Here is a 19,156-nt window from a genome sequence, read left to right as displayed (position 1 = left end):
ATGTAGTGAACCAAAGGATTACAAGTAAGGTTTTTATAACTTTTTATTAGTTTGAGACATATTTCCAAGCGTCGTTCCGGCTTACGACGATTTTCGGCTTACGACGCGTCTCAAGAACGGAACCCCCCGTCGTAACCGGGGACTGCCTGTATATATGTATGTATGTATGTATACTTACATGTATCTATATACATTAGAGTAATAGTAGACGGTTTGGTTTTCGAAACGCAAGCTCAGATGTCAAGCAGTTTATGCCATACATTTCCAGCAGCATTATCACTGATTAATAATAGGCATTGTGATGATGATAATGATTTAAAAAAAATTAATTTTCATTAGGGTGATTTTCATACTTATGCCCAACAATAATGATAAAAGCAGTGTGAAATGATAATAGTAATAACAATAAGGATAACAAAAGACTAGGTTATCGATAAAGGTGAAAAATGTCATGGAGGATTAAGATTATCTTCTTGTGTGTGTCCATATATCGAAGCAGAAGCTGAATTCACTTCCTGAAGAACCTGACGACGACGTTTTCCAAGAGCAGAACCCCCACAGACAGCGCAAAACCTCCAAAGACCAAGAAGAATGCTGCCTGAAGAAAATTCATTATGAATATTTTGTCCTCCTTTAAGCAAAACTCATGTATGCATTTGGGAATGTATTACACGTAATTCAGTCCTTTCGTTAATGTTTGTATCATTTTTAAATGTCCTGGCATTGTCAGAAATAGGCAACTACCCAGGAATTAAGCTCTATATTTTGATTGGCATAGACAGACAGTACGTATTTAAATGTATACATATATTTTGAGAAATTCTTTACTCTATGTACTGGGAGAATTTTATATTATCCCCAAAAGTCGTCAATTTTTAAAACTAAAAGCACGATAGAAAACGATGTCTAACTGTTTGAGTTATAAAATAAAACTCAAAACACCTCACAAGAAGAGGAAAATATACTATTAAGAATAAAACAATAAGGAAAGAACATGGGTGAATCGCTTATTTTTGTGGAAACAAAACAAGAAACCTACCTGCAAGTGATTTAAGGTCAGCGAGTAGGAAGTTTCCCCCTCTTTGGAATGCCCTCCTGTTGCGACGTCATGTCTTACCAGATTGATCTGCTCTTGGGCCCATCGCCTGACGAGTCCCGCTTCCGTTATCCATGAGAGTCTGAAGGGTTAGATCAGGCTTCGATAAATGAATAAAAGGTGAATGAATGAATGGCAAGTTGTATAAATTTACGAACAAAAAGATTAATAAGTACACCCAAAAATTCTTTCCTCTTATAAGTCCCAACTTTAAAGCTGATGTTAGTGCGCATGCGCCTATTTCCTAAACTACACGTAGTTCAAGAAACTTAAACAGACCTTATAGATCTTGTAAGTAAATACGCTAATTTAAAAATTACTCTGCTGGTTCTGTGGTCTTACTGTGAAACAGGCTCCCCAAGATCCGTTCCAGTTTCACCAACGCTTGGACTTCGAGGAATTAATATCCTTGAAAAGGAATAAATTGTGTTGTTGACTCTGGTGTCTACTGTGACTTGGGTACCTCTGCGTGCACAAGATTCCTTATAGGAGTGTTTCAAGGTTTGGTATTTTTTCTTTTTTCTGGATTGAGGTATTATATATATGAGTGTGTGTATATAGTATGTTTGTATAATGTATGGACACTCACAGGATATCGAATTTCGGCCTAAACGGCGCACCGCTGTTGCAGGCGATGCCGTAAGCGTGAGGGTAGAAAGTGTCTCGACCGAAATGGTATTTGTCTCTGCCCCGAACCGTCGCTCGTATCTCTCCGTTCATCTCCGAGTTGATCAGGACGAACTTCTCGGCTAAAACCTGAGAGCAGACGAGTCATTAACCAAATGAATACAACTAGGAACACTCATTAGATTCAAGCCTCGGAAGAAACTGAAATCATTGTTCATGATTTATTCAGATCTTATGGATGAACTCTATAACAGTGTTGCATTCACAAGAGACAATACATGATTTTAGATGCTAAGTACAACGAAACATATTTCTTAAATTTGCAATATTTTTTTTTAATACAGAGGCCAGTGGGATAGGCAACCTCCTTTCTCGGTCCGGTATGAACAAGAAGGAAAGATGAAAAAATTTTGTGTAATGTAAAGGGGGAAAAAGGAAAGATAAGATTCTCCTCACCTTATCGAAACCTTCGTCAGGTGTCGGCAGGAGACTCTTCAGAGGATCAAATAAGCCCCACACTTCTTTGTATATCCCTGAATCAGCATACTGGAAGAGAGACCCATTTCGGATAATGTAGGGAAAGAGACAATGCATTTAGGAAACTTTTTTTGGTGACATGAGAATTTTACGTCAAGCGATTTCTTCTCATATATTGTCATCTGGAAATTCGTCGCTTTGGTAAGGGATCTATGAAGACTACATGATTTTTTTTTTTTTGCAGACCATTTTGTTCAAGCTTTCTCATTAATTCCCTTGGTTGTATAGCAGAGTTCGCATTAAGTGTTTGGAAAACAGCGATGCAGATATTTAGCAATAAATTCAAGCACTAAGTTAAGGTAGACCAGGCAGTTTTTAAGGCTACGACGAAAACTTCTCAACGCAAAACTTTCTAGATAATAATAAAAGAGGAAAAATGGGCAACTTTCATCTCAATGATGGAAGAGGCCAAGTTTCATCAACGGAAAACTTTACCGGTGAATCCTAGCTTCGGATGAAAGTCTAAATCCTAGCAACGGCTAACTGTCAACAGATCGGAAGAATATGAACGGCGGACTATTCTGGTGGATCATCGAGATATAGAAAAAACTAAATGTTTCACAATAAACATTTCTTGTTATTACGAAACTCACCTTATTTCAAAGTTCTGGGCAGAATCATTTGATTTTGCATTTGAGATGTTGAGAACAGTACCAAAGCATCCATATACCGGGGGATTCAATTGAGCTTAAAAATATGCTGGAGTTCTAAAAAAATTATTTTGTTCTCATTTATTTGTCTCACTAAAATTTCAAGTTTTAACTGTTTCATTAGGTATGCTTTCATACCTTATTGTTATTAATTGCCAAACAAATACTCTAGTTCCTTGTATGATGATGTTTAGACTACGCCGATGGTCGAACTCAGTGTTCATTGCCCATTGGGTCGTTCGTTAGAGGTTGCAACAAATGGTGCACGTAGTTAATATCTGTTCTTTCTTTCGTGAAGATGGCAATACAAGTCACATTTGCTTCTCAAATTGTCAACTGTTTCACCAAAGAGGAGAGTTTATTGAATGCACTAAAAGTATTTTTGCGGCATCTGCTATGAGCCTACGAAGCTCCTGCCCATAACCGCCAAGAAAAAAAAAGATAACATAACGCTGCAGTTGCTAATAACAACGAAACCTCTTATGTGACACACTCTAGGGTTATCATTGATAAATGTGATCAGTAAATCACAGAGATAATGTCTCTGCTAACATTAGTATCAACGGCAGCAAAGACAAGGGTCGTTACAAGCTTACGAAAAGGAATGGACAATAGGTCACCAGCTGCAGCCCTCACCCTGAAAAGCTGCTCCGTGCTTGACGCCTTCAAGGTGCCTATGGTGAATCCGTCCTGGGCGGCCTTTGGGAGGTCGGTCAACGAATCTATCGGAGGCTCGAAGGTCGGGATCGCCAGGTAGGCGGTCAAGGTGCCGGAGTACATGGCTGACATTGACAATAGAAAACTGAATTCAATGGTTACGTCTGGATTTGCCCCCCAAAAGAGTGCTTGTTATATTTACGTTTGTGCAGGTTAGATGTATATCAAGACTCCTAGATGAATAATTTGCTTTTGGAAGCTAGAAAATTGACTCAAAGAACTTTAAAAGAAAGTAAGGAAGATAAACGTCATATGCGGCGCTTTAATTCACTAAAGGAAAGTCATTCGTTGTTCCGTGGGATTAGACTTACCGTAGATGTTGTAACAGAAGAGGTACCAGAAGACGAACAAGAATCTCAGCGGCCATCTGTTGCCCTCGAGGTCATTCCCCTGATTGACCAAACTCCTGAATAAATTGAAGCTAGTGGAAGAGAGACTGTAATTTTCTTCGAGGTCAAGGTAGGTCACCAGTAACCAGTAAAACACGAATGCGACAGGTCCAATGAGCAATAGCGATATTCCTATTAGACCCCATACCTGCACAGAAAATGAGATCAATTTAAAATGAATTTCGGAAGCAATAAGCGATATGAATCCTGCATGAGCTGTGGTTGTGAGTTCATTCGAAGGCAGAGGTTAGCATTCAGTATCTACACATTGAAAATTTTCAGGAAATTGCCTGTCTAGCATGATACTTGAAGAGTGTCTATAATGAATTGAAGGTTTTAGAAAACGTAATGTTTAGGCGGAAGTAAGATCCCCACATGAATATGATGTACATTCTACTCCTGAAGACTCGTCAAGGTATTTTTGGCAATTTCTTGAAAGAAATTTTCTGTTATGTGATTCCGAATTAATAGTCAGGATTTTTTATGATGCAGTTTCGTAGTCTTACCCTGAACTGGCGGTTATTTAGTAACTTGATCAGATTTCACCAGGTCATTGTTTGCCTCATAAAAATTTAGTTAACGATTGCGTATTGGAATGTGACTGTTTTCCCCGAGAACTACTTAATTCAGATTTAGTGTTCATTCAGTAAGTCATTTTGATGCCAAAAAGAAATAAGGAAAAATTACTATTGTCATGAATATCGTTTTGACCTGTCCAAAACGAGGAAAGTTTACCGCATGCATCATTGATGCGACTAGGATTTGATAGTAATGCATAAAGAATGGTAAATTTTAGCAATAGTATTTTCCCTATTCATGAATATTATTAAATTCATAAGTGTTATTAAATGAAATATTGAAAGCCTACCAATCCAGAGAAGGGCCAAAAGACAGCCATGGCCCTGTCCCTCTCCTTCGGTGCCCTGGACACGAGAGTCAGAGACTCCAGCCAATAAGAGGTTGTGAAGTCCACCACCGTTTCTCGTAAGTCTGGGAAAAGATAGAGGATTAACGTAAATGATATTATCTATAAAAATACTGTAGTTCGTTTAACGTCTAAAATTTTGAGTACTCTAATCTGATATGCCGTGACGGCCAGATCACACGAACCCTTTTCGTGATATCGCTTTGCATCTTTCGGCCACACTCTGTGCAGAGCGCCAAATATTGGTGGTATAATTGTGGTTGCGCGAGCCCCTTTTCGTGTGACGTCACTAAACACGCATGACTTCAGTTTCATACCGATTTGAGGTGCAATATTTAGCGGAAGGATGCCAGTGGGGCTGCTCAGAGTGGCATTGCTCTGACTACGAAAGATGCAGTGCGATTATAAGGACGTTGGTTAGTGTTACAGTCTTTAGTGAGGCCACTCATCATACTCAAATCAATCTGTAGACTGCATAGCTTATAGCAGATACAAAACGAATTGAATACACGTAGTGAGGTAGTGTCTTTAGTGCCACCTCGCGCGGGGTGCAAATCCTTTTATTTCTTTTACTATGCCTCCGTTCATATTATCTTTATTCCATCTTGCTTTCGACTTCCTCTTAACAATTGTTTCAAAAATATTTTCCGTTCTGAATGACCTCATAGGTCCCAGCGCTTGGCCTTTGGCCTAAATTTTATATTCCGATTCCGATACACTTGCTGTAAAAGTAATTACATGAAGGGGGCTTACCTAAATTTAAGATTAACTTAATAACCAAATACTTAGTGACAATAATTCTGGTCATAGAATCGAATGCGGACTCACCTGTGATGGTGATTTCACATATGGCGAAGTTTGACTCTTGTCTCGCAACCACTCCGATGAGGCCAGTCACTGTCCCGTCCTTTTGAGGACCTCCCCACGCTTTGTCAGGAGGAACCTCTACGTGGTATCTGTTGTCAAGGAACAGATAAAAATGCGGGTCATAATTTTGGTCTGGAAACTCCCTCCCCGCCCCTCCCCCATCCACTAAAATTAAGAGAAAGACTTGGAAACTCCCATCAAATCCTCAGGTTTTGTAGGGGACACGTTCACAGCCTCTGGAGATTCACAGTCTCGAGATTCACAGCCTCTGGAGACACACCTCCACAATATACGTAAAGATTAAAATCAGTCACGCCACTCTTAGCATAAAGACAGATTGTCAACAGCACCTACTCTGGCTACAAGAGGTTGAGACTCGAGGGTGATTAGCACTTCTGCCATATTTTCTTAAACTCTTTCAAACTTTTCAGGAAAAAGGGTGACAATTTGGAAGATTTGGCAAAATTTTTGAGCAGGGCTGCCATTTCCTCGTGTATGGATGATTAAGGGTAAGTGACCACGGGTCACACCGTGGTCACAGTAATAAGAAGATTGTCTCGATTGTCTGTCACCTCCCTCCATTCGTCGGTACAAAAGCAAAACTCGGAAATCAAAACATTATACTACTTGGGCCTTCCTATATATTTTTCGAGTTGCTTGCTGCAAAATTTAAATAAGGCTATATATACACACATAAATATATACATTATCTATCTATCTATCTATCTATCTATCTATCTATCTATCTATCTATCTATATATATATATATATATATATATATATATATATATATATATATATATATATACACACACACACACACACACACATATATATATATATATATATATATATATATATATATATAATATATATAAACCCCAATTACATTTTGCATGTGTATGTGTATATATGTGTATACATATATATATCTCTTTATATATATGTATACTATATATATATATTATATATATATATATATAATATATATAAATAAAGTAAAGTATGTCCATATGTATGTATGCTTACGTTTAACGTATTTACTATATATATATATATATATATATATATATATATATATATATATATATATATATATTATAAGTAAATACGTTAAACGTAAGCATACATACATATGGCATACTTTACTTTAAAAACGAAGTCTGTGAATAAAAGTAAATAGCTGGACAGTACGCTCGTATATGTCCATTCTCCGGATTAACCTTAGCCTCAAGGAGGTTAATCCTGAAAATGTACCTTTTTGGATTAGGATTAAATACCTCCTTTGGCAAGATGGGAGACGTGTCAACGCTGCTAATTGTAGGAAAGTTTCAACCTTTCGTAGCTAGGGTATAATACCGCAAAGTAAACATCATTATAATATATCATTAGAAATTAATCTGCTTTAATTTCGTATACAATAATGTTTTCGATCAAATACATTGTTTGGTACTATAAGGCGAAAATGTAAAATCAATCGCGATTTTGGAGGGATTTTGCCCTCGTAAAAATTTTGCTAGGGGCCCCGGACATTGTTTTTTTTTTTTTTTTTTTTTTTCTTAATACTAGGGACCAAGTAGAACACATTGGTGATGGAATTATTTAGTTATAAATTTTTTCCCGGTTCGACCCTTAGATTCCCTTCCTAATGACATCAGGCATAGGGTGAGCTACATCGTTATAAATATTTTAAATAGTTCCATCGAACCATAGGATAATGTGAGCGGCAATGAGTCCTGAAGTAGTTCAAGAGGCAATATAAGCGAGTGATTATGAACAATCTGGCATATGATTATTTTTTTCTACAGCAAATTCTAATTTCCTTTCACTCTAATAGCGAGGAACTCAACAGAATTGAACACGACATCTGGTGAAAATGAAATCTTTCTTACTGGGTTTACCGTCATCTAAAGCTTAATCATATGACATAATGAATCAGATTAGAGTATTTTTAACGTGTCACTGACATTCCCAATCACAAAAAAGGGCTCTGAAGTTGTGTCTGTAAGAAATTTTGAAGTATTCAGCAATTGTAGCTCCTAGTTGAGTGGTAAGAAATGTAGGTTCCTGATGTATTAGCCTACAGTACTTTACTTCCAAAACTGATATTATAGCATCAGCCTCAGCGCTGTTTAGCACGAAGAGTCCCGTTGTCAGACTGAATTAATGAGCCGGTGACCCATCCATCACGCGGATAACGAGATTCCAATTGGTGTCGAGAGGCTTAACTATACCCTAGCTACGGAAGGTTGAAACTTTCCTACAATTAGCAGCGTTGACACGTCTCCCATCTTGCCAAAGGAGGTATTTAATCCTAATCCAAAAAGGTACATTTACAGGATTAACCTCCTTGAGGCTAAGGTTAATCCGGAGAATGGACATATTCGAGCGTACTGTCCAGCTATTTGCTTTTATTCACAGACTTCGTTTTTAAAGTAAAGTATGCCATATGTATGTATGCTTACGTTTAACGTATTTACTTATATATATATATATATATATTATATATATATATATATATATATATTATATATATATATACATATAGTTAATAATTATAATAATATAATATATATATATATATAGATATATATATATATATAATAAAGTATATATATCATATATATATATATATATATCTATATATATATATATATATATATTATATAGGATATGTATCACATATATACTAATACACATGCAAAATGTAATTGATGTTTATATATATATATTATATATATATATATATATATATATATATATAATGTATATATATATGTGTGTGTGTATATAGCCTTATTTAAATTTTGCAGCAAGCAACTCGAAAAATATATAGGAAGGCCCAAGTAGTATAATGTTTTGATCTCCGAGTTTTACTTTTGTACCGACGAATGGAGGGAGGTGACAGACAATCGAGACAATCCTCTTATTACTGTGACCACGGTGTGACCCGTGGTCACTTACCCTTAATCATCCATACACGAGGAAATGGCAGCGCCACTCAAAAATTTTGCCAAATCTACCAAATTGTCACCCTTTTTCCTGAAAAGTTTGAAAGAGTTTAAGAAAATATGGCAGAAGTGCTAATCACCCTCGAGCCTCAACCTTTTGTAGCCAGAGTATAGTATAGCCCCTATGATTCGACAAAGGTTGGTGTTAATGCCTTGAAAATGCATTTTTTCCGAAATTCGTCTTTCAGCTTTTTAAATAGGCATTTTCTAGGAACATTATCATAATTGAAATTTGAATCAAAATCTAACTCACGAGAAGTTTAGTTTGCGACTCAACGCATTCAAGATGTTGACGTCAATTCCCGTCGTTGGTTCAGCCCTCCTGTTTTCCAGAACCCTAAGGCCGAAGAAAGGCCAGTTGTTATTGGCGGAAACGATCAGGTGCCTCCCATGGAAACTGGAATAAACGGATATCAGATCCTGGACAAGAGGCTGCGATGTGTAGTTTCGAGTTCCCTCGGCACTCGTCCACCAGAGACCGGCCGATTCGAATCTGGAAGAAAATCTATTTTGAAATTTTTAATATAACCATTCTCTTTGCTGTAGGGAAGGGAACTAGGTATGTAAAGAAAACAGAAGAGTCACTCCACCCCTCAACCAGCCACGAACCTAGATAGAAATTTGGAAGGCTGAGCTTTTAAGAAAATGATAAAATTTGCGATAAACAAAAAAAACTAATTGGTACTTGACTTAGCAACAGACTCTACGATTTTGGTGCAAGAGGCTGTGGGGCAAATGGCTGTCTAAGACTTTGATAAGAGATTATAAAAAAAATTCCCCTAATTGAGCTTAAAAGGAATCTCTCTCTCTCTCTCTCTCTCTCTCTCTCCCTCTCTCTCTCTCTCTCTCTCTCTCTCCTGTATATTATTATTACGTTATCAGTTTATCACTATGAATTAGTTCGATGTTCATTTACTATCTAAAGACAGTAGCTAGTTTTTTATTCTTAAAATTGGTTTATAGTTAAAATTGAGAAAAACAGAGTAAGCTCAGCTACCAAAGCAAGCTCGTTCCTGCAGTGAAGCGTGCGTTCATGGACATCTTAAAGAAAAATAGAGGTTATTGGAATTGTGAAACACATAGGATTGTGATTCCGCATCTTGCGAATGTATGGTATGAAGGGTGATCAAACTAATTGACTCGAGTTTGCACTGTCTACATGGTTTCTGAAGGATCATAATTTTTGTAGATTAAGGAAGGAATATTTTGTGTAGACAGATCGAATTTTGAACCCCTCAAGCACTTATTGTTCTTCCTCTTTAACCTCGGGTCGCGTGCAACCCGTCCTGCCTATCCAGGGTAACAAACTCGTGCATTAGACTCCCCCAGAAAAATAACTGCTCAGTGTTGGAAATATTAATTTGCCCATTAACGTCAATTTACACGTTGCAGTAAAGATATTCTAAATTATTTTAAGAGAAAAAAATTAATGTTTCGGCGCTTGCAACTCCCACTATTAAGTTTTTATTTTAAAGAGAATTTCACAAAGAACAATTTAACAATAGTGTCTTACCTGACCTGACCCGATGAATCGACCTTTGTGACAGCCAGGTCGTATTTGGTCTCCGTCTGGCGTGTGAAGAGACAAATCTGCGATGTAAAGTAAGATTGTGAGGATGAAATTCTTCTAAAACATTTTCATAAATCTCAATATGTTCTGATTATTTGTTATCTGTAAGACACTTATTATTGGTGGTCATTCCTGATATTCAAAGAAAAAAGACGAAAATCACTGACATGATCATACGTTAATGATGAGCCCCGTGCTTTGAAAACTTTCTTAAAATAGGTTTGCTTTGGGCAACTGTATAGAAGACAAATTTTTCGAGAAAATAATTCATGTCAGCGAGACTTACGATGTTTTTAGATTTTGTATGTTTGATCATTATTCTTACTGAAGAACTAACTCCTGCAGTGCTTATGAAATATTATTAGTAAGCCTTCTCAGTTGCCTGCCACATAATGATATGTGATAACTATTGAAATAAACCCAATTTCTTGCGTAAAACTCGAGTTTATATATATATATATATATATATATTAATATATATATATATATATATTCTTATAACATACGATTGTCTCCAAGAACATATAGATAAAGAGAGGTTTTCTCAGGCTGGAGACAGTACATGGTGTTAAAGCTAAAGTTTCGTTAACATAGGATTACTTCTAAGAGCCCTATTTGAGAGAGAGAGAGAGAGAGAGAGAGAGATTTTTAAGGCTAAACACAATAATTGGCTTTTAAGCTAACATATATCTTTAACATAGTACTATTTCTAAGAACAGATTTGACAGAGAGGGAGAGGGATTTTCATAGAGAGTAAACAAACCTAAAGCTAAAAGTCTCGTAACCATACGACTTCCTCTAAGAGACAGAGACAGAGAGATTTTCAGGGCTGAACCCAGTATACGCATTTCGAGCTAAAAGTCTTGTAACATTTAACCATTGTTAAAACCAGATATGATGGTTTTAGAGAGAGAGAGACAGACAGACAGACAGACAGAGACTGAAAAGAGGAAAAATAAAGCAAGGAGGTAGAACGAGAAATGGATTGGGAAAATGAAAACAGTTAAAAGAGAGAGAGAGTTGGGGGTAATTACCTGTGTGCCTTCCCTGAGCACTTGCTGTAGCTGACCTCTCGTATCTTCTTGTGAGACGACAAACCAAGAGACTGTCGCCGACTCAAGTACTCTCGCTTTCACCTGTGGTGATAGAAAAACAGACTAACAAACGAAAATTGACTACTATAGTAGATTCACATCAGCCGTGCATTTGATGTCTAGGCCAGTCCCTTACGACGCTCCTGATTGGCTGTTGATAAACCAATGACAGGGCTGGAAACTCTCAGTCTCTCTCGAGAATTCACATAGGCTGGATGTATGTTCCATCTCTCCTGAAGCGTCAAATGCACGTTTGATGTGAATCTACTATAGCTGGATATATGAATTTTAAAAATCACTCAACTTTCTTCTTTGATGATTATTTATTTTATGAATTCATGTTTAGTTTTGAATGGTTTGTACCGCAAGTAAGTGGACAGTGTCATTCACATGGGGATATTAATTTACATACAGGGAGGAAATATGTACAGTCAAGGGACAAAGATAGGGGCATGCCTTTTTGCTGTTTTCAAGACAGACTATATCAGTAGTAAATGGGAAATGAAATTCTTGCAATTATAGACGTTTTATAATAGCAAGAAATTCATTTCCTATTGACCACTGATAACGAAGTTGTTCACTTTTTGTAATTGATGTTTATGTACTTAGAAGTTATTTGAATTCTAAGAGACTTTCTGGTACTGTGAGCGTTGTGTTTGTAATCGTCTCTGTTTTAAAACTTTTTCTTATTTAAATTTTTTAAAATCTTTTACCGTTCGTTTACGATTTGTAAATGCCCATTAAATTATTTCAAATGTCCAGTTCGGTTTTTTTATGAAAATATATTTTTACTTTAAAAGTTTACTTTGGATTTCCAGATTATTTCGCTGCAGTCATCTCTTCGTCTGTTTAGCGTGCACACGATAAGGAATTACACCGTATAAACGTACTATGTGAAATAATTCCTTGTCGAATACATGCATAAACAGTCAAAGAGATGGCTGCAGCAAAATAATGTGAAAAACCAAAGTAAACTTTTAAAGTAAAATTATATTTTACATAAACAAAAAATACGCACACGCACAAAAAAGAACGAGACCTTTGGAATTAGATAAATAGTCATTTAGAAATCGTAAACGAATTGTAAAAGATTAGAAACATTCTTAAACTAGAAAAACTTTTAAAACGAACAGTTGCAAACCCAGCACTCATATGACCAGAAAAGCTTTAAGAAATGAAATAACTCTTTAAGTACATAAACATCAATTAGAGAAAAGTGAACACTTTAACATCAATTAGAAAAAAAATGAACGACTTTGTTAGCAGAGATGACGCTTGTAAACAGAAAAGACTTAGTAATGATAAAAAGACTAAAAAAAAGAAAAAAAAAAAAACAATGACACAAAACCTGCTGGAACAAAGTAAAGACGCTGGGAGAGGAGCACAAGACGACCATGTTTCTTATGGCCATCGGATAAGCCCGCCAATTTTTCAACAGGAATTGCAGAACATCGAAGCTGTTGCAGTGGAGGACGACCGTGTCCGCCCAGTTAGCGTAGCTCAGGGCGAGAATTTTATTTATTTCTGCAATGAGGAAAATAATCTATAATGAAACTCAGCTCCTGGAGACACGGTCACTTTTGTCATGGTTCTAATATTTTATTTATTATTCCAACGCTATCATTGTTTTCGTAGGTGGTTATTGCCGACAGTGCACCACATACGGCGCACTGCAGGCATTAGTTCTTTGCAGTGTGCCTTCGGCCCCTAGCTACAATCCCTTTAATTTCTTTTACTGTACCTCAGCTTATATTCTCTTTCTTCCATCTTCCTTTCCACCCTCTCCGAATAACGGATTCATAGAGCTTTTACTGTAAATTTCTGTTCCAGTGCTGAATGACCTCAGGTCCCAGCATTAGCCCTTTGGCCTAAATTCTACATTTTGCTATATTTTTTCTTTATTGTGTTTGTTTATGAAATATTTCGTTGAAAAGAACTAGAATATAAAATTCAGGCCAGAGGCCAAGCACTAAGGCAGGAGTTTTCAACCTTTTCCTCCCCCCGTACCCTTTCGGGCATTTGTAATGTCATTAATGTACCCCCTTCACTTTGTATAACGTGGAAAACAAAACCAACTCAGAAAAACTGTACAGAGGGGAAGTACATAACTCTTCTGACATAACCAATATATTGTTAACATAAAGAATTCCATAAAAGAATGTGGACATTTTTTTATAATTATTTACCTCTGGCTATGCAGTAAATTTTCAAGGTTATGGTACTGAACTGCAAAAACAAAATACATTATTACTACATCAGCTGCGAAGGTAGTTAATGAAATGGCTGAAACTGTTTACATTAACTATCCTACTTGGCCGAGAAGCAGGTTTTGCTAAAGCACATTGAAAGTCGGCATCTAACATCCATTCAAGTGCCATGGGGAGCGCGTACCCCCTGACAGATCCTTGGCGTACCCCAGGTTTAAAAACCCTGTACTAGGGCTTATAGGCTAATTCAACGTTGAAAATAATATTGAAACAAATGTTATGAGAAGGTGAAAAGCAAGATGGAGGAACGGGAATATGAACGGAGGTGTAGTAACAGGAATGAAAGGGGTTGCAGCTAGGGACAGAAGGGACGCTGCAAAGAACGTTAAGTAACGCCTACAGTGCACCGCGTGAGATACACTGATTTCGTGGAACGTGCGTAGTGTCTTTTGGGGCACAGTGAACTGGAGCAAATGTTTATACTAAACGTGTGTTATAGGCACCGATTAATTCATTTTAATTTCCATGTGCAAAGTATTCACCTTCGAAAGGAAACAAGTTATTTATATTTTAGTTGTCAGATACGAGACTCTCCCTGAGCGAGAGCATTGCTGTCACAAGGCTTAGCTTGACCTAATAGCAACAGCAATACTTGCTGATTGTTCTCTAGAAAACTTAACGACCTGGTTTGGAAAATATTTATATTTACTTACAAAGTGGGTGGACCTATATGCGTTAGTGTATTGGATGATTTTGTATTCTTAGAATTTACACGAAGAAAAAAAAAATCAATGTTGATCGTAATATAAAGGTGTTGAGGCGGATCTATTAATTTATAAGTAAGGGTTCATGTGTGTGAGTGTCTGTTATTTTATTATAAAATCTTTTTGACTTACTTCTGATAGGGAATTATTATTATTATTATTATTATTATTATTATTATTATTATTATTATTATTATTATTATTATATTATTATTATTATTATTATTATTATTATTATTATTATTATATATCAATATTATTATTATATTATTATTATTATTATTATTATTATTATTATTATTATTATTATTATTATTATTATTATTATTATTATTGGTTGCAGGTCCACAATGATACAGCATGTGAAGTATAAGGTCTTTAATAGATAATAATAGCTTATACTTCACATGCTATATTATTGTGGACCTGCAACCATTGTCATCATTTTCGACACTGAAAATTGTGCCCATTATTATTATTATTATTATTATTATTATTATTATTATTATTATTATTATTATTATTATTATTATTATTATTGTAGCTATCGGAGTGTGGGAAAAAGTTCAACGACAATAGACTGAGACTATTCTCGAACTACAGTGTGATTTTATTCAGAGATTGCAACAGACATTTGAAGAAAAAGAACTGGCCAGGTCTTCGCATCTACCTGTAGATAACGCATTTTAGTCAAAGCAGTTATTCTTTACACATACCTGGATAGGAATCATCGTATAAGACAAACAATTGTCGTTTCGAGGTAAGGTCGATTATGTAAGTAGTCAGTTTAAGCAACGCCTTGCTCGCGACTTCCCTGTTAGGGAGAGAAGGTTTATATTTTATTCAGCAATATTTGCACATATTTGTATGTAAATAACCAGAGAAACATCAGAACTTCTAAGCAGTCATTCTAAGAATAGAATGCTCACAAGAGACATGGAAAGCAGGTAAGAGAGGAGAACGAAAAGATAGTTTATTCTGTGTTATAAATCTCCTCTCAGTATTTTCGCAAATTTGGTTCTGTCGATGAAAATACCGCCATCTTCATTAGTTTTATAGTAGATCAACTAATACCTGATTAATTAGTTACAATTAGTACTCTACGTTGCAGTCCTTAGCTGTTTAATACGAATGATAAATGAGTATGTGTATTTGAGGAAGTTCGGTGGTGTTTTGAGATAATTTCTGTATTATGGCTGCAATGATTCAGTAGGATAAAGTGTCGCTATTATGAATTAGCATATGTCTCTAGCAAAAACTGTTGAGAAGAAACCAGTTGATTTAAAATATATTTGTTTATTAGAACTTTTTCATTAAGGTGATCTAATTCATTAACATACCTGCTAGACACGTTAACTTTGATCGGTGCCTTCCAGTCGTTTTGTCGTAAAAGAAGACTGGCTGTCTTCCAGTTGCCTGAGATTTTGCCACTTTCCCAGTTACTCTTGATCTGGATGGCGATACTGGAATTTGTTTTGCTGTTTCCCAAACTAATGCCCAATCCATGAGTGTTCCCTGGAGTCCAGACCATAAATTGCACCAGAACTGCCAAGGAAAAAGAATCGGTACCACTTGTCGATGAAAATCAGCTATACACCGCGAAGGCTTTTTGAGATAAGTCAGATTAGAGGCTGTTGGAAAGAGTTTAGTACTATAAGCTTTGTGATAATGATTAATGTTCATTTACGAGTAAAGTCTGATTATTTTGATCAGGCTTCCCAATACATACCGCCCAAAAAGATGCAGATCTGAGTTCCCTGACGTCCTGTCATCTCAAGGACTCCTGCAACGAGTTGATTAAATTACTATGTAATTATCTTACAAAAATTTCATATTCATTTTCATAATTAAGTCTCGGTTGTTTTATTTTTGTCCTGCCATCTGAAAACCAATTGCCCATGTGACGTCGTGCTGAAAAGCGACTGTGGTGAATTAAAATTTGGAGGTATTATTCATGCTCTTATAATTAATATGGTCTTGTGTTGCTTCCGGTGTAGGAGGGATCTGTACTAAAAATCGTGCTCTGTGGAGAAACGTAATGCCATATTTGGCACCCCTGCATGACCTTCCTGTCCTAAGAACAGATAAAATTTTTTCTTATATTAAGAAACTGTTGTAAGTTGAGTGTTTTCAAACTTGTTACTGACAAATAAAAGAGTTTGAGTCAAACTAGCTATGATAAATATTACTTACTGAATACTTGTAGAAACCAAAGACAGTGATCGACTCGACCCCAGTATATTGTTAAGTCAGAATGTGGTCGGAGAGTCTTCTTATATCCAATGCACTCTATTATAATAACTAATAAGATGTGGAAGTAACCTCAAAAATACTAAAAAACGGCCACAATTAGAACAGCTTAACGAGGCAAAACTACTAGAATAGTGACTAGGAACCTTACTATTGTTGAGCAGAAAGACGAATGTAACATATGCATGGTAGTATTGAAAGCCATACCTGTGACTGTAGCCTCTGGGAGCAAAAGGCAAAACCCCTTACCCAGTCATAAGCTTTACTCTGCTTTTGATTGGGTATACCGGCTTATGTCTTTGCCTAAAAGACAATGAAAACAACATTCTAAGACTAATGAGAACGGCTGTCATTTGAAAAATATGTGCAGAATAAAAGTCATCTTGCAATTATTAGAAAAGTGCACCCTTTAAGCACACACGCGCAACAAGAACAAAGTAGGACCCAGAAACTCGTTTGAGGGTCTTGACGAGGTAAAAAGCACTATTGTACTAGAAGTTAATGAAACGCAATCCTTTTGCAACATAGCCTTGTTGTCATCAACAAGCTTGTCTTTTTTCTTGCCTTGTGGTGTTTTGATTTTTCCTTGTGGTGTCTTGATTTTTAAGTGTTATTGCATATTTCTATCGCCGTTTTCATGTAATTTCACGTACGGTGATTCGGTGAAACCCGCATTTGTGGAGGACAGGGTTTTAGGAATGTACAAAAATAGGACGAGAGGTGTTGATACTATAAAAAACATATATATATATATATATATATAATATATATATATATATATATGTGTGTGTGTGTGTGTGTGTGTGTGTGTGTGTGTGTATGTATATATCTACAATATATATATATATATATATATATATATATATATATACATTTATATGTGTGTGTGTGTATACATAAAACTTTCTGAATAAAAGTCTTCTCTTTTGGTAAAGCTGAGCAGTTTCTTTCCCTGTTTTCGGGAACCTTCATAACTTAAGCTGATTCCAATCTACCGAGTATACCTAGCAGAAAATCGTTAGAAGCGTAACAGTTCACCCAATACAGTTAGTCCTAACTGTCATTATGGATAATGTATTTGGTGAAGATATAGAATAAGGGTATTTGGTAATCATCGAAGCTAAGAATTAACGCGTTCATGTAACCTTAACCAACGCTATAGCAGTGACTCTACCATTTCTACTTGTACAGAAAAATAATAACAATTATAGTGCGTTCAACTTTTTCGTATAAAATGCAGTGAGGATTTTTCCCCGTTATATTCTCGACTATAGATGATAATATATATATATATATATATATATATATATATATATATATATATATATATATATATATATATATACTAACGGCAATACGTCACACAATTTGAACTTGTACTGCCTATATTTTTGTGAATTTTAAGGAAAATACTTTGTCTCAATATTATTATTATTATTATTATTATTATTATTAGTGTTAATTTTCAAGCTGTGGTATACAAACTTGCTCTGGATTTATGCTGCTGCAAGTGAAAAATGTTAGAGAGAGAGAGAGAGACGAGAGAGAGAGAGCGAGAGAGAGGAGAGGAAAGGGGTGGGGGGTGGGGGGGTGGGGGGGGGGGGGCGTCTGCATCAGGGATCATCAATCACTCCCACACAACTCTTTTCACTTAGGTACTTCAATTATGAGAAGGGCAGTGCCGGCTTTTCGATGCTTGATTGTTCTTTAACAACAACAACTACAACAACAAAAATAACATTGTAAGACGACTTAGGAGATCCTGTCATTTGAGAAAACATATCTGGAATAATAGTTTTCAATCACTTCTCAGAAAAGTGCACCAGTATACGCACATACGAAATACAGACTCAGAAACTCCTTTGGCAAATCGTACTATTGGCCTACGCACGGTCTAGGTATACCTAGAGTCCTAGACCGTGGGCCTACATGTTGAGAACAAGCGTTTTGTATGCCACTTAGCTATCACCTTTGAGTCGTCAACACACTTGTTTGTTTCCTTTGTAACGTTTTTTTTTTTTTTTTTTTTAAGAATGAGTGCATGTCTTGATATCCATTTACTTGTACGGATAAACAGGTTTGTGGGGAATAAATTTGCGTTATTGCGATGTGCAAAATGAATACAAGATATTTTAATATTATGGATACACAATCTAGAAGAATATTCGTGCACCGAACAAATTGATAAGGAATGTTTAATATGGCACCGTCAAGCACCACTTTTGCCCTGCCCAATCCAAGGACTTAACAGTCTAAAGGAATGCAGTGAGGCCAGGGGCCCAGGACCTCAGTTTCCATTAAGGTCTCGAAAAGTTAGGTCACGTGTGGTAGGGATATAATTTTGTTGTTGTTGGGGGGGGGCGGGGGTTAGAGACCAGTAAGCTGTATTGAATCTTACAAAAAGATTCAAAATGAGTGGCGGTGCAGTACAAATGTTGTCTATGTAATTGC

At 36.2% G+C, this 19,156-nt stretch overlaps 1 protein-coding gene across 1 annotated transcript; it reads right to left on the bottom strand.

Annotated features, from left to right (window-relative positions):
• Positions 1-428: 428 nt before the first annotated feature.
• Positions 429-15,186, bottom strand: LOC135225286 (glutamate receptor ionotropic, delta-2-like). The gene is made up of 12 exons (XM_064264616.1): positions 15,172-15,186; positions 11,425-11,526; positions 10,334-10,410; positions 9,074-9,313; positions 5,770-5,897; positions 4,885-5,006; positions 3,939-4,164; positions 3,547-3,692; positions 2,180-2,269; positions 1,686-1,852; positions 1,040-1,178; positions 429-598 (listed from the first exon to the last, which is right to left on the bottom strand). Exons 1-12 carry the CDS (start codon positions 15,184-15,186, stop codon positions 509-511), a joined length of 1,542 nt encoding a protein of 513 aa, XP_064120686.1. The 3' UTR covers positions 429-508.
• Between the last annotated feature and the right edge of the window lie 3,970 nt (positions 15,187-19,156).

This window comes from Macrobrachium nipponense, chromosome 13 (assembly GCF_015104395.2).
Source record: "Macrobrachium nipponense isolate FS-2020 chromosome 13, ASM1510439v2, whole genome shotgun sequence".
Lineage (NCBI taxonomy): Eukaryota > Metazoa > Arthropoda > Malacostraca > Decapoda > Palaemonidae > Macrobrachium > Macrobrachium nipponense.
Note: the sequence above shows the minus strand (reverse complement) of the source record. Positions and strands in the feature narration are given on the sequence as shown.